Genomic DNA, 16,846 nt, shown 5'->3' with positions numbered 1-16,846 from the left:
GGAGGAAAAAGAGGGATGACTGTCTGCTTGACTCGGACTGAATTGTCGACCTCGAGAATCCGGGTGAGTTCTCGTGAATTAGGGATGGATGTCAGTGCAACCGCTAATTGGGTACCACTTGCCTTTGCACCTTCTCCGTCTATGTCTGTGCGAACTAGAGAGCCAGCAAAGCCATGTACAGCACTTGGTTACTTAGCATTGCAAATAGTACTGGATGAGCCTATAGGACGTTTATCATATACAGTGAGACTCCTTCGGTCATTTGTTTTGACCGTAGGAAGAAATTTGAGCACTGATTCCATTATTCGAGACGAAGAAAAATTTCCGATTTTATAACAGCTAAGCGTATATTTTTTTTTTTGATAGATATTAAATTTTATAGAATTTTATTGTATCGCTTATTTCGTGGTTTGGATGAAAGCTCTTTATAAGTAACAGGCACTCGGTTGCTGCACGAGTAGATACTGTGAGTTTGTTGTACCGATTGTACCGGAATGAAAGACACTTGGACAGTTTAACGGCGACTCGATGGAAGTGGAGAAAAAAACGTGAGGGAGGGTTTCGGTACTGGGTGTAACTGCTATGTGCGAAGCTGTAAGCTTGACACGTGGAAATGGGTGGAGGGTGGAAAAATCGAACCGAGAATCTTCTTTTCTCTTTTTTTATTTTTAAAAAGTGAAATAACTTTTTTTATTATAAACTCGCCCAGTTCCTTTTCTACAGTCTGTGATAGTGTCCGGGTGAAACTTATTCGTTCAGTCCACGCGAAAAGTCTCGATCGAGTTACTTCGAGCCACTCGAGGTCTTGTTTGCACTGTTTGAAAGGCTTTTTCAACTGCCACTCGAAAATGCATTACATATTTGGAACTTCATAGTGTTTACGATGAGTCCCTATAAAATATAGGCGTTTCTATGTCAATGCATTGTTGAGTTTTTTTTTTTTGCGTAAATTATATCGTGGGTAAATAATCGCCTATCGCATTCTCAGTAACTCCTGATCTAACGAATGGAATATCCTTGACGGTGTTGTCACGGTAACGGGAAAACAATAATGATAACAGTGCATAATTACAAAGCGTCGATTAATGACTAATGTTCAAACGAACAGTTGAGTATTCATTTAACGAACGTTTAATCGAACCTAATATTTTATTCTAGTTTCGAATTGATATCGTTGAACTGATAACCCTGATGAAAGTGCTACTCATTTTGAATTTGAAGAAACTTACAATAGGAATAATACAAAATTTATTTCGGCAAATCAAACGGCGCCCAATAATAACGCTTGATTTCATTTATTTTAAACTACCCATTCCAGCGAATCAATTCCCAATGAAAATCCATTCGCTAAAACAATTCGTTGCTGTATGCCTTTGGGATAGCGAGGTAAAATAATGGAAGAAAAGTAAATTGATAAAAGAAAGTAAATGAGAAAGGGAAGAATCATTCGGTGGCATGAATGCACACGTATAAAAGGAATATAATGAATGAACGTACCAAAGGAAAGATAACAAGGGCGATAAAAGAGAAATTTAAACAAAAAAACTATCGGTACGAAAGAATAGAAATCTTTGAACCATAGAAACTAACAATGTGTTTTACAAGGGAAATTAAGGAGAAATAATAATATTTGTATGAACATCTACGAACTCGTATGGCAAATATGGAGAAAAAAAAGTTAACGGTTTGGAAACATTTATCAAGTTAGCTGAAAGGTATCGGCTTATCGATTCAACGATATCTCATCGATCAAAGTGAAGATCTGCATTTCAATCGGTAACTAAGGTAATACTCGCCGAATCCACCCTCTGTCGAGAATTCGCATCAGGCGCCGATCTGTCGCCTTTACAAATGTATCCAGCCGTGACCAGCAAGTGTGTTATTCAACGTGACTGGCTGAGTATTCGGAATGCAAGGTAATAACTTGAACGTAGGAAGGAGGCTGAGATAAATCGTAGGAAAAAATAATTTTCCAGTAGTATTGAAAAAGCAGTGCCTAAAAATATATTGACAAATTGCGGAGAAAGGAAGGTCGATAGATTCTATGACAATTTTTAATTTTCAATCGTTACTTCGATACTGCAGTAGCTGTGAGAAAAATAATAGGGAAAATTCTCTGGGCGGATGCCAAATGCTTGCAGTGAAAAAAAGGAAGATGAAAAAAAAAGCATGAATATAAAATAGTTTAGTATTTACATGAAAATCACAACGTGGAAATCTAGACATGTTATTTTCCCGTTGTAATTTTGTATATGAGACAATACAAATGGTGGATGAAGAAATGAATTTTAAGGTGTACCCATGTGATTACCATAACTATGCATTAAATGAGCATAGTCACTAAGTACGGTTATGTAGTAACTAATAAGGGTGGAGCATGGCGCAATTTGGGTAGATAGTAATTTTCCATCTGGCTGTAAGTATACAGGAAGTAGGAATGAACTAAATAGCCCAGGGCTACATGGACTACCCATGGTTAATGTCAGGTTAGGTAAGACTCGGTTTCCTGGCCCTTTTCCTTAGGACCCTATTCTCTTTCTGCTCGACATTCATATTTAAGCCGTGTTCCTAATTAGGCCGCCATCTTGGTAGCCTCTAAATCTACAAGTATTTTTTATCTTTGTCGCCCGCGTACTTCTACTACACCCTATTCCCGAGCACACCCACTCCAGGCTACCGAGATTCCAGTACGATTCTCTTGCGAAACAATTTCACGTAATATTAATTCACGCTTCTCAAATTAGTCATTAGGACGTCAATTGCCCGCGAGCATCAGCCGCGACACTCGAAAATATTAACCGGGCACCACGATGGCAGCTGGAACGTTAACTTTAAGAAGATCAAGTGGCAAAGACAGCAAAGTCTTCAATTTCCACATTTTTCAAAACTCACCAATTTCCGATCACCCTAGTCCTTCGACCCTCTGGACTTAGGACCACGTTGATCCTCATGTCGTCCCTTTCAGGCATTATTCCATAACCAAACTAGTCGTTAAGTCATAGGACAAACGTAAATTTGAATTTCAGAGAAATCTGCGAGAAATCAATGTCCCACCCGTTGTTTAGGTCGAAGTAAACAGAGAAGCGCACGTGGGTACAAGGGGTTACTGGCTCAAGACCTTTGGGATACGAAGGACAAACTCAAACTCTGACACAGAGTTCATAGTTGTACCGTATTTCATAACTTGGGCTACCACCACTGTGTACAGTCTAGCCTAATTGAAATTATTTTCTCATCAATTCTGTACAAGCACAGGAAACAAAGTTTGTACCGAACAACAACATAATTTTCGGGGTACAAAACTAAGATACCAAAGTGACTAACGTCCATCCCGTTATATACTTCAATCTTATGTGCTTTGGATCCCATGCATGAAACTTTCTTCACGAATTTCATGGCTCCTCGCTCCAAGTACACGTCCAACAAACCGATTTTAATGGAACACCCTGTATAACAGTAAGTGAAGACAGAAAAGTTATGAGAGTAGCGAGGCAAACGAATCCCATGAAAATAATATGCTCACGTGTGTATATGCATACACTATACATACAATATATGGTATATGCAAAACTACATGTGTTCCAGGTACATGCACGTGCCTACCGTTGTCTAGTGACGAATGCTTTCTCTTCGAACTCCTCAAATATTCTCTGATGCTTCACACCCCAAGGTTCCTTCCCTCGTACCATTTCGTACTGAACCCCTCACTTCCATCCCTCTTTCTCGTGCATTTTCACTCTCACTCTCTGCGCTCTCCCGCCGTCGCCACTCACTCAACCTTGGTTAATTAATGAAACTTCTGACTCGGTTGTCCGGACTACGTCACGCAGAGTGCGGGTTTTAACGTGGGTACGGAGGAAGCGAAAGACGCCGCCAAGGACCTCGGGACGACACGAGAAGGACACGCTCTTCTTCTTACATTCCAGTTACTGGAATGTACGTTAAACCTTTTACGAAAACCAGTCAAGGTACTGCGCGTGATTGAACCAGGGCTGATTCCGTTGGAACGAATTGGGAACCGATTGGTACCGCCCTGTATTCTTGTTCATTAATGTTTATGCGAATTAACATCGTAATGGACGACGAGCGTACCTGTCATTGGTATACAGGTCTTTGTGGTTGGATTAATCGCACTGAATTATTTAGCAACCGGTTACCGATTATCGAACCTGTTACCATCGTATATATATGTGTCTATTTTGGGTTTATGGTCGTTGAGTATATAGGGTGTCCTGCGGGAAGCCGCATGGGAATTCCACAGGGGTAGAGTTGATTGATTTTTCGACTCGAGGCATATAAAAGTTTATCGTCAACCGTCTTAACGTTCTGCGGTAGGAACGACGTATTGATACGTTACGTATTCTTGCTGCTGGAGAGTTTTGAAATATGCTGAGTTCGTTCGATCGCAAAATATTGCCATCCTCTGTGTCGTAAAGTAGAAAACTTTCGAGTCGCTTTGCTACGAATACAATTTCGCGATCGTGAAAGTTTGTCGGTACGTCCTCAGGGTGAACTGCGAGCATCGACCAACAGGAAGGAAGTGTCCATTCGAAATGTTGGGGGAGCATAAAAAAATGATGTCAGCTTTTGGCACGGCTGTTTTTTTTCAAGCAAGGTTCACCGTAGGTTTCGCAATGCTTTAGCAATTGCAATCGCATAAGTTGGTTGACACGTACTTCTACTGATATGCGTGAGGTTGTAGTATTTTTTTTATCAATAAAATATATAATTAGAAAAACGATCATTTCCGATAAGACGAAATTTCGAGGGGTGATAAAAATATGAAAATGAATTATGGAAGAGTTTTTTGCAGTTACTGAGAGTATAGTTAATGTTTTTTTTTGCGTAAATAACCTATTTATTGTTAATATTGCCAAATAATATTATAATAAGTGTTCAAAATGGGTTCTTCAACATCGATGGATTTTGGAACTCTGTTGAGCCAGAAAAGAGTCTTAGTTAATTTATTTCTTCTCTTGTTGAAAATACTGATTCTGTTAAAAAATGTTTCAGACAAAAGTTAATTGGTTTTTTGTACAGCACAACAATCTGCAATAAAAAATATAGGTTCCCATTTAAAAAAGACAAGTTGACCTTCGAAAGACCTTGAAAACCGCCGCGAATAAAAAATAAAGAATATGTATGCTTCCTTTCTGAGATATTCGTTTGTGTGAAATTAAACGACTCACCCTGTATATTCAAGTCTCGCTATGTCTTTGAACGTTACGCGAAGCAATAAGTAATTGGTTGTTCATTAAACTGTAATTAAAAAGGATCTAAACATAGCATGTATAGATAATATACTTTTAATTAATTTGATGAAAGTGTACAAATTCGAAATTGGATCGCAGCTTAGGGATAACACGTAATTGCCAAATTCATCGAGTCTGGATTCACATGCTAAATCAAATGGTCCATTGCTATCGCAATTATTGTATATTAATAGCACCGTTTAATTAACGGGGTTGCTATTATTAAAAAACAAAGGTCGCAGTGTACAAAGTACATTGTCATATAGCGTAGTGCTTGAGAAAAAAAGTCATCAAGCGTGTCAAGAGTCATTGGACCAGAATTTCTGGACATAATTATTGCGTCTTTCTTCTCTGAGACGGCCACGCTCTAGACGGTAATTATGTGGAAAGTGGTGGAACTAAAGTACGGGGTAGGAAGTGCTTTCCACCCTTCCACCCTTTCGCCTCTTGCTTATAATCCACGTAGACGTTGCATAATCACGAATCCTTTTTTCCATCCTTGATTATACAGTTTTACCATAATTAGGACGGACCCGCAAACAACCCGAGACGACAAGATTGTCGCGGTTTCGTTTAGCCCGATTTCCATGAGCGAATCCACCAAAAGTACTATTACGCACTGAATGTAATTCGCGACTGAAAATGAAAGGACAGAGTAAGGAAAACAAAATTGGCCATTGAAATATTATAATTTTTGAAAAAAATTTTCTAGTAAAGGTACAAAAAATTAGACAGTTAATTTTAAAGTACTAATTATTTTCACTGTAAATCCGAGCCATGTGAAAAATCATCTGCTACTGGCTCTTCAGGGAAAATGGAGCAGTATTATTTAAATTGTTATCTATGTCATTCAATGATATGCATATATTATATTATTTGTGAAAATTTTATTCTCGTTTCGTTTATAATTAGTGGCAGTATAATTATACGCGGTAAATATGTTCGGTAGAAATTGGTTAATAAAAAGAATTTAAATTAACGTATGTAATATATTGTAATTATAATATACACGAAATTTAATTCGAGAGCAAAAGATACGTCAGTGTCGAAAAATTGCATTGGCTAATCTAGAGCTTGACATGGGTACTAATTAAGATTCATCAGTAATTACATAAAGTTAAACACGCGTTCTATTGCCATGTACTAAATTGCTATGATAAATGCTAATTACGCTTTTCGTACAGTTAGGAGCACTGTTTTCTGCTGTGTTTACCCAGCTTAATTTCATGCCTGAGAAACTTGTTCCAACATTCGGGTCGCCAAACTTTTCTACACGAACAAGTAGGGTTCGTACATTTTGTCATTCCTAGACGCTATTTACGTCTATGCAACAGATTTTCAGTGAGACGATATTATTTTTTTTAACCTGGGAGCGGTCCAGCGATTTCGTTCTCCATTTCAAAAGCATTGAGTCCAGGCATTTTTCAGACACCCCACGCGTCTACTCCCGTAAAAAAAAACATTATCCCAATTTCGAACTTCATTATTATCCCATATGACACTTGACATATAGATTAAATTAGTTTTGAAATAACACGAATTTTATATTTATGTATGAGAATTCCATGATCGATCATACCAAAATAATTGTAAAAAATGGATCTGATATTGAAAGAACCATCAGCATATAGTAGTAGTATTGCTTTATTTGGTAGTATAGTCTTGCGGGTTTTTACATTTGTCCCTTCCCATACATCAATCTCCTTAAATCTATATTTACATTTCCTGTTTTTTCGCACCATACTTTTTTGTTTTCATTCTTCCCTTCTATACTCCGCTTATGATCCCTGCTAGCCTTTTGTATTACGCTATTATTGGCCATTTTGGCCAATTATATTTGGCCATTATTGGTATCCTTGCCCATAGCGCATTATTTATTTTTTGCTACATTCCCTCACCTCTGCTACTGTCCACCCACTCTTTCAGATCATCTACCATTTACCAAAAAAAAATCGTAAATCAAAAACAGAATTATACCATACTACATTAACACTTAAGAGAAATTATTGTTAAAAAATTATCAATTTGATTTTACCCTTGTAAAATGTTGACAAATTACAATTGTTTAACAATGGAATAATAAATTTTTAATGTACTTTTAGTAATAAATTTACTTTAATTAATTATTATCATTTTACAATGTCAATTGGAAATATTAATTATGTAATATGGACTCATCAATGTTTATCTCGTAAATAACAAACGCAAGAAATCAAAGGGCCTTATTGATATTTCGAGAACAATTGGGGGATTCTTCACTATTGTTCGACATGGTAAAATCGATTCGTAGGACCGTCGAGAACATCGGGTAATAACAACCTCCATGGATCTGAATCGGGCCAAGCGGTTGCAGATGATTGAATGAGTTGAAGTGGCTCATCGTGCTCTCGTGAAATCTAGTGGTTCGGTATACGAGTACATTGCTGATATACTTGTGCGCTTCGTTGTTAGCTCGAATTGACACAGAAGAGCCATTCATTTTGCAGCATATAGACAAGCAGCTTCGACGCAATGGTTACCCCAATGGGAGATGTCAGAATGGAAAGGACACTTATTGAACTATGCACTTGTATTATTTAATATTGAACACAATTTTTCAAATTTTGCTTTATAAAAAATTTCAAATAATTCGACAAAATTGTGCAAAAAATTGGAAAATTCAATTTTTCACACAAATTAATTATTACTGATTTCTTGATATCGATTGGACATCTGATTAGATTTTTTTTGGACAACATGGAATAATAACGGATTCATGTAAAGCATGCAAGAAGTCAAAGAGACGAAGTAAATTAACGGGAAAGCTCATAAGGCATTATATAGGTTCACTCATGAAAACGTAACGAGGTATTATTACTTAATTGGGATGTTTCCAATTTTGCGTCGCGACGTAGCTACTACCACTCGACGCGACGTCGTCGCAACTGGCAATTTCTAAAGCACGTGCAACCTTCGCGTTTACTTCAAGCTCATAAAATACCACTTGCGTCACTATACATACCGACTTCCTGCACTGTGGTGAATACATAAAATAGGCAGCTTGCAGTTGGAAATTTCGTTTAAGCTAAAAGGAAGGAAGTTCGCGGTATTCGAGTCTTAACGATCGTTACGACCATCGTAGGATTCGCAATGCAAAATATTCGGATACATGAATATTTCTGCATAGCTTCATCCGCCCCAGGCGACACCTTTACTATGCAGTATGTGTCTTTCTTAAGAATTTGCGCGATTACTGCTTGGCTGAATTCGAAATTCCGCCAAAGGCGCGGAATATCGAGAGAAGCTAGAGCGTCAGATCAAAAAGAGTATGGATAATGCGAGTCGTTATTTCATCTTTGGTAGAATAATTTAGGGTGAAGAATTTACGAAAAAGATACAACTTTTATTAAAACGACATTTTTCAGTTTTTATCGAGGTAATTAACCCCATTATTAATTTAAAGTAAAAATTTACAGTTTCATTGAAGGATTTGTATCCAGGTACTTGGCTACTGAACGAGATCAAAAATTTCGGGTATCGTCATGAAAGTTAAATAGGAGCCGTAAGACGCGATTTAGAATAATATCTGAGACTTAAGGAGTACTGTATAATTCACTGTAGTTTTTCGAGGCTCAAAGGTTTTCCGAACTGGCGGACAGATTAGATACAGTTACATACAATACATACAAATACATACAATACATACAAATACATACATACAAATACACGATAATAATGAAATTAATGAAATATAGATATTCAACAAGAGATGGGAAATTATAAAAAAAAATGTACCAAGCATTTAATTAGAATTGAAGTAGTATTCAATTTTAAAGAAATATGGAAACAAATGTCAAAGGGGATTGGTTCAAGAACTCCTATAATTTAAATAAATTAATTACTTTGATGCTCGTCTTAAATTAGCAAATTTATATTCTAATTGTCCTTGGAGTCCTTTCGAGAGGTCTAATCTGCTAATTGCGAACTTGAAACGAAGTTGTCGCAATCCTCGATAGGTCGTTATATCTCGTTGCAACCATCGACAAAGGAGCGTCACGCCAACGTGGCGCATTTGGGTACTAATGATGAGCATAGTAGGTACACTTATACGGGAGGGAAATTAAATCAAGGTAAAGTCATTTCAATACTCATACGTCAGTTGGTATATTTTTTTTAATTACCACCGTACGCGTTGCCACCTAGTCATGCCAGCAATGCTAGCGAAATGCAAGGCCTGATAGTGGATAAAACTGAAGAGGATTACTTACTCAGGCTGCAAAGTGAAGAGGGGCTGGTCGTGAAATCCTTGGGAATTTTCCACGCGATCAATATGCATGCACGTACTCCATTGCACATTCAAAATGCACTTAATGAGCACAGCTATACATATATAGTAGAGTCTGGAGGATTGAGATGTTTTTAGTACTATTTGGACTACCTCTTATCCGTGTACAATTTTCAAGAATAATTATTCAAGGCGTTGCCGCAGTTCCTTCGTTTCTGATTGTGAACTTTCAAATGGAGAACGTAAGATAACAATTATTGATCCACTACGGAATTGACAAGACAGACTGCTTTAAAGCGGTCAATTGGCAATAGTCGAATTCGGGAACTAATCATTCCGATTCGTTGAGATCCGTATAGCCGATAGCTCCTGTTCTTTCCTTCGTGTCGTCCCTTTAAACAAAATTGGCAGCGTTCCTTAGCGAATCGGTACGTAATTCCTGGAGATGCGCCACGGCCACTTCTACAGGGCATCGAGTACACGAACCATAACCGGGGTCAGGGGGTTCCTGCCCAGCCCTTAACCGTACCAAATACTTCCGCCCGCTCTGCAGCCCTTTGCCTCTCTCCAGCGGGGCGCCGGTACTTCACCCGGGCATCTGCCGGTCCGTGGAGACGTCTCCGTCGGGTGATCTCCTCTGCCGGGCAACCCGGTACGTCGAGGCCATCTCTCCACGGCAGATTCGAGCACCTCGACCTCAACTAAACAACAACGAATCTTTCCGAGAGCACTGGCGTAACTGTACGAATCAACCCGAGAGCGCAGCTTCTGAACAGGGTGGCGACTCGAAGGGAAGCAGAAAGCGAAGACGTTATCTGGATTGGTAGCTGGAGTCGCCTTGTGACCCTGAGTCGAAAAATGACGTCACAGCGTATAATGTTATTTAGGAGGATTCCATCGGCTGAAGTTCGCTCATCCATTCGATCTCTACGGTAGAACCATATTTAGACTAAGTATTCAATAAAACTACATTTACTCATCTGAATTATTCTTTTCGAAATATTTATTTCTAATGCTCTGCACATACGTGAGAGAATAAATAAAGCAAATAAATATGAATTAAACAACAATTTATCAAGCCAACTTCAAATGATAAAGAAATTAGATAAACGATTTATTATCAGATTTTACGGTACAAATGTTAAAAGTTTTTTAAAAAAACATGTTAAAAGTCACTATGTTTTTCGTGGTTGGCTTCAAAAGAATGTAAAGTAAGTAAAAATGTTACAATGTTATTTTATGTTAATGTTATTTTCGTTAGTTCTCTTTTCCACGGTAAAACTTAATGTAGCGAACGACATAATTCGGCTGTTTTAGATGACTTTTTAAATTCAATAAGGTGAATGCTACATATTTAATATATTTAATAATAACAGTAAGGTTTTTACACTACATATTTTCCATTTTCAAAATTTTTACCGCACACTTCAGTAAAAGCTGACGTGTCATGTATACTTTTCAGTATATTTTCGTGAATTGCTTTTAAATATATACTTAGGGTAACATTTTATGAAATACCCAGTTTCACGGTAACTTTTAATGAAAAATTTTCTCCGTGTAGTTTGTAAATATTAATTATTTTCTTGAAATTGTAAAGAGGCACCGGTCGATATGTGCATGATAAGGAGAAAATAATGTCGAAGTTCGAATTTTTATAAAAAATCAAATGGAAAATATTGTCTAAAAAATGAAAAACACCAAATTGAAATTCCAAGCGAAGCAATTGCCGTAGGAGCTTCAGAGCAAAGTTAAAATCGTTCGCCAGCGGAGACCCAAGCAGAGTAGAAGTTGCCAGCCCGTATGCGGGAAGCAGAATCCGCAAAACTTTAAAATTTCATTTAGCATTGCTCGAAAGCTCTCTCACTGCATTGCGTATCTAATGTTTTTCAAAAATTCTGAAAACAAAATAAAAACATCACCCAGTAGTTATGTAGAAGAATTTGAAAAAACACGTAAGAAGATGAATCGTTTGAATTACGCCGATGCTCTCGGAAAGATTCGTTGTTGTTTAGTTGAGGTCGAGGTGCTCGAATCTACCGTGGAGAGATGGCCTCGACGTACCGGGTTGCCCGGCAGAGGAGAGTACCCGACGGAGACGTCTCCACGGACCGGCAGAAGCCCGGGTGAGATACCGGCGCCCCGCTGGAGATGGGCAAAGGGCTGTAGAGCGGGCGGAGATAAGGTTTTGCTAAGATTAAGGGCAAGGGAGGAACCTCCTGTCCGAGTTAAGGATGTGGTGCCCAGCTGTCGCCCGATGCCCTGGGGAAGCGGCCGTGGAGGATCTCCAGAAGTTACGTACCGATTCGCTAAGGAACGCTCTCGATTTGGTTTGAAGGGACGACTCGAAGGAGATGGAAGAGTTATCGGTTATAAGGCTCTCGACCAATCAGATTGATTAGTTCTCGGATTTGGCTATTGTCAATCGACTGCTTTAAAGCAGTCTGTCTCGGGGCACCGATCAAGGTGCTTCGAGCTGCCTCGCGCTCCCGTGATTTCTGTTGATACTTTTTCTAGCCGTCTTTCCTATACGGTATAGGAAGTTCTCGCGTTGCTCTCGCTATATCCAGAAAATCCTATAGATTTTCTGCGCGTGTTTCGGAGGTGCAGTGTTGTGCTATAGTGCAGTGCCCATCCGAGTGTCCCCTGGATGCAGTTCTCGGGCTTTACGGATCAGCTGAACCAGCTCCGGTGAGTACTCGCTACTTATTAATTGGTGGAGGGATTTTGATTTTATAGCTCCGATTCGTGCTGCTACGTTGCCGATCATTTGCTCCGTGTATTTCGCCTTATTTACCTGACGCTTAATACTACTACTGCTACTGCGCTACTCCGACCGGCTCTACCTCAACCTAGAAGCCTGAGCGGTCGTGTATTTCTGTAATCGTTCGCTCCCGTCCGCGAATCCCGTTACGTTTGCTGATTTCACGCGACCCCAAATTTCAGCACCTATACGGTTAATCGTCTCTTCTGATATATTCCGTCGGAACTCTCGTTTTTGTGGAGTTGAGGCTGTTCCACCTCAACTCCCAGGTCGTATCAGCTCGTCAGGTTCCGATGAAAAAATAATTGGCTGACGCCCGTTTGGCACGCGGATGCATGGGCGAAGGATGGACGGCCGAAGGCGACGTAGGTTAGTTCTCGAAGACAATTCTCGTTTCCTTAGCTATCGACGTCGAGTTAAGAAGATACGTTACAATACATACTAGAGTATAGTATATTGACTCAGTATAATTATAATTTATAATACACGAACATTTGCATTATAATTGGCAACAGGCCAGGATGATAATGAAATACTGAATTAAATAAAAGTCTGCTTCGATCTCGAAGAATTATTTGTATATCAAGGGTTTTCATAAAACAAAGAATTTCATTCTCGTAAAATATTTTCAAACTCATTCTGTAGCACAATTATGCGTCTGCATATTTATACGGCTCGCGTTTCGCATACGTCGTAAATTGTTTGGGAAATAGTTGGGCATAAAATAATTCCACCCATAAAATTTCTAGTGCATTGTTCAGAAACATTAATTGCACAGATAAAATGAAAAATATATTATATATAAAACTCAAGCTTCTCTCATCCTAAATAAAGCTTACGAGGACCATAAAAGGGTTTAAACTTTAATCAATCATTAAGGTTACAAAAGATAGAGGAGATCAATGATGGTTCATTGAACGATCTCGTATTTCACTGATAAGGAAGATTTTATTTGGAGATGAAATCTTGCTTGATGTTAGTAGTTTGCCGAAAAGGAAGTCATACGGTGAATTGAAAAGCAAGAGAAAATAAAAAGTAAAAGGAAAAGCAAAAAGGATACTAAAAAGGGAGGAAAAAATAGGACGAAGAAAGGTAAGAGGACGAGGGTAGAAGCAGTAGGGTATAAAAGTGCAGAGAAGGAAGGAAAGCAAGAATAAAAAAAAAGGATAAAAATACAGAGGGTTGTAGGTAAGTAGCCAGTACTCGGGTTCTCAGGATGGGATCAAACGATCGTGAGGTTGAAACTCGTTCCAGCATCCTGAAGTTGCACTTCCTTCCTGGACTGCTTCTTCGTCCTCTGCCGGATCCACTTCGTAACCCATTCGACGTCCATTCTTTGAATCCCTTTCTTTTCGCTTCATAGCGCAAGCAGAGAAAGGGCAATAAAGAGAAAGAGAGAGAGGGAAGGATAGACTTACAAAGTATAGGTATATAAATGAAATTGCCTTTAAGGTATTACGGAGAAGAATTTCCCAGAAATATTTGCATCTGGTAGTACCGTTGTGAAAGCTCCCTTTGGCTTTATTAATCGATAAACAATTTTATACAGCTACTGTATGGATATTCAATAATGAATTAGAGACTAAATAACAGAATCTATATTATATAAAGATTTTATTCGAGCTTGAGTCAGAATGTAGCGTCGATATTGTAAATTTAATATATATATATATTTTTAAGAAATAATTCGTATACGAGTAGAACTATGGTATGTTTGGTATTACGTGAGAAATAAAATATACTCCAATTGTCAGACCTCATTGGATAAAATCAGAATATGGTATGTCAACTTACTTTGAGGTTTCAAATTTTCATTTTTTGTTCCCGCGCGAGAAACTATTGACTTTGTTCGACATAGTTTCGATTTGCTCGAAGAACACACGTTATGTACGAACGTAGAGAAATCCTCTTCCAATAAGCTACGTACATGGTTTGTACATACGCGTAGCATATATATACTTCATCCGGCGCCTCTTTTGTTCCCTTTGTTGAAATGCTCGACGCCATGGCGCCTCTATGTGCATAACTGGAAATGGTCGCAAGCTGGTGCCACCATTCGAATCAATGATAACACCAAGGACACAGAGATACGATAGCGAAAAAGGAAAAAAAAAAATTATTCTCCTACTCTCAAGAGGGTAATTCAAATTTAGATTTATCACTGCCCCCCCCCCCCCAAAAAAATGCACGTTAAAGTGCCTCGAGGAGGAGCTCGAATTTATAAATTAAAAAAATTAATCCAAACTGATTGAAGAAAATTACGTAATAAGATAGAAATGTCGATTTAAAAAAATAAACACTGTGTTAAATTTGTTTTATTAACTTTCGACGAAAATGTGCAGGAAGATAGTTTTTTTGTTTTCCTTCAAAAATCTGTCGTTCACGTTTTTCGTTCACGTATTCAATTATTTGGGTCTCGTAGCGCTTCTGCCATTGAATAACTTTTCACGCGGTTTCCTTTTCAGTAAAAATATATTCTAGACAGACCAGCTGAGACATCTCGCATTCTTCGCAGAATATTTTCAAGCTTTGATTGAAATATCAAAATTCGATAAAATTGATAACCTAAAATCGTGCTCGTCTGCGAGTGACGTGAAGGGTAAAGGTTTCGAGGTAAAAAAGACAAAAGAAGAAATATCGAATTGCCAGGGATATTCGGTTCTGGTTTCGAGGTTTAGACGAGGGTTACGCTAATCCTCTTATCTGAATGCATGATTAAAAGTGCAGCGTTACGTTCAAATAATCCCACCGTGTAGCTTCCTCCATGAATCGCGAGTCGATGGACTGTGGGAGGCTCCTCAAAAATGTATGTACATTCTCGCGCTGCTTGAATTCCGCTATTGTATCGACCCTGGGGAAAAAAAATATAGATAGAGCAAGGGAGGGAGAGGTAAGGGGGTAATGAATGTTTCCACGTTCTCCGAGTTCACGAGAACTTCATAGCAGATAATATTAAATTTTTTAAGTTCTTTCATACTAAACAATGCGAGCGCCTTGTATAATAAATAAAACGAAGAAATATAAGTTACTGGACCAAAATGATATATCGGATTACAGTTAAGATGCATATGGAATACATATATTAATTTTCTTTTACCACACTGATGTGTATATCAGTGAAAAGAAATGTCAAAGAGAAAACTTGACAGTGACGGAACGTAAGGGAGAGGGTAAAAAAATAAAAAAAAAAAAGATAGAAAGAAAGAAAAAAGCCAACCATTGACCGTTGAAGGGGTTGACAGGTCGGTTCTAGACATAGGGATGCTGTAAATCTCTGAGATGAACGCGTTAGGATTTCATAGAGATCAGAGCTGAAGGAATAAAGTGCCGACGGTAGAGAGGAAGTCGGAGAAGCAAGAAGGAACTATTATAAGGAGCAGAGTTAGGAAGGAGGAAGCAGGGATTTCGAGGATAAATGTGGCGCAATCCCATCTCCCCGCAGAGAATCTATCCTCTTCTTCTTATCCAAGATGGCAGCACAGTAAGCTCAGCGAGCAACCAGCCACGAAGATAGGTTAGGTCTCATTGCCGCAAGTAGTTCGGTTAATATGAGCCAATTACAAGACGCCTCGACATAATTTATATCCCACTTCGTCGTGTAGGAAAAGCACAAGTTGCATATACGTACTTGTTTAATTGCTTTCTTGATACATATATACATATACGTGTGGCTGCTTACTTGGCCTGCGCGTCACATTAACATAGAATATGCAACTGGTGACGTTTACTTATTGACATTTCATAACTCCACGTGGCACATAGCTAGCTTAATCAAGTCTATTAGAAATATGTTGTTCGTTAATGTTTACTGTATACTGAATATTTAGAATATTCTATGTCGGGTCCTGAGTAAAGTTTCACAACATCGGACAATCACACGGGTTGGATAACGTTGATCAAGGCTATAGCTTAATGAAATGATCTGGCGACAACGAGTTGGGAATTTTCGACAAATCGATAGTCAACTGGGTTGGGACGGGACGAAACAATCAGCGACACACGTGTTATCAAAGCTTATCTAATTCGGTCCGCCACTCTTTTCTCATATTTTCGGCATCACCTGGATTTACCTCAGCGACGGAAGCTACGATGCTGCCACCCATCTCTTATTCTCTCTCTCTCTATTTCTGGTATAGCTATTTTATATAGGTATCGGTAGTTTCCATTACATATCCCACGAGATGATCCCATTAGGATTTATTGACATATTCTTCCGAACTCTAGCACCTTCAATTACGTCCCATATAGCACAGTCCCTCCGCTGGCAATCGAATGCGACCACGCCTATGACGTCATACAATGGCTACCCTTGAACCACAATCAAATCAGTTACACCCTTCATGCTAGATTGAGAACCCACATGGTCCTTAGCATCCCCATTGACCGATCATAGAGTTGAAATCCCTGAGAGAAAATTGTTCCACGGTTCATGGACATTGGCCATTTTCAAGACCTCAATGAATATTTCGTCCGTATTGAGTATCTTGCTCTCGAGCGGCTTTAATGGGACGAAAATGTGAACTGCGTGTGGTATCGATAGCTGACGGAAGTACTTAGCAAGTAACCAAA

General features: G+C 38.7%; 2 protein-coding genes across 7 annotated transcripts in view; both read right to left on the bottom strand.

Moving 5' to 3' along the window:
* LOC107272189 (neurobeachin) overlaps positions 1-16,846 on the bottom strand; it is a 191,061-nt gene that overhangs the window by 132,118 nt on the left and 42,097 nt on the right. The window lies entirely within an intron of this gene.
* The window catches only part of LOC107272193 (neurobeachin-like), a 147,215-nt gene continuing 145,046 nt past the window's right edge, over positions 14,678-16,846 (bottom strand). The window contains exon 2 of the mRNA XM_025089520.1: positions 14,678-15,128. Coding sequence (XP_024945288.1) covers positions 14,952-15,128 — 177 coding nt within the window. The 3' untranslated portion in view covers positions 14,678-14,951. The remainder of the gene's footprint in view (positions 15,129-16,846) is intronic.

Source organism: Cephus cinctus, unplaced genomic scaffold (genome assembly GCF_000341935.2).
Source record: "Cephus cinctus unplaced genomic scaffold, Ccin1 Ccin1_scaffold1124, whole genome shotgun sequence".
Taxonomy (NCBI): domain Eukaryota; kingdom Metazoa; phylum Arthropoda; class Insecta; order Hymenoptera; family Cephidae; genus Cephus; species Cephus cinctus.
The sequence above is the reverse complement of the archived record's forward strand: the minus strand, read 5'-3'. Positions and strand labels throughout refer to the sequence as shown.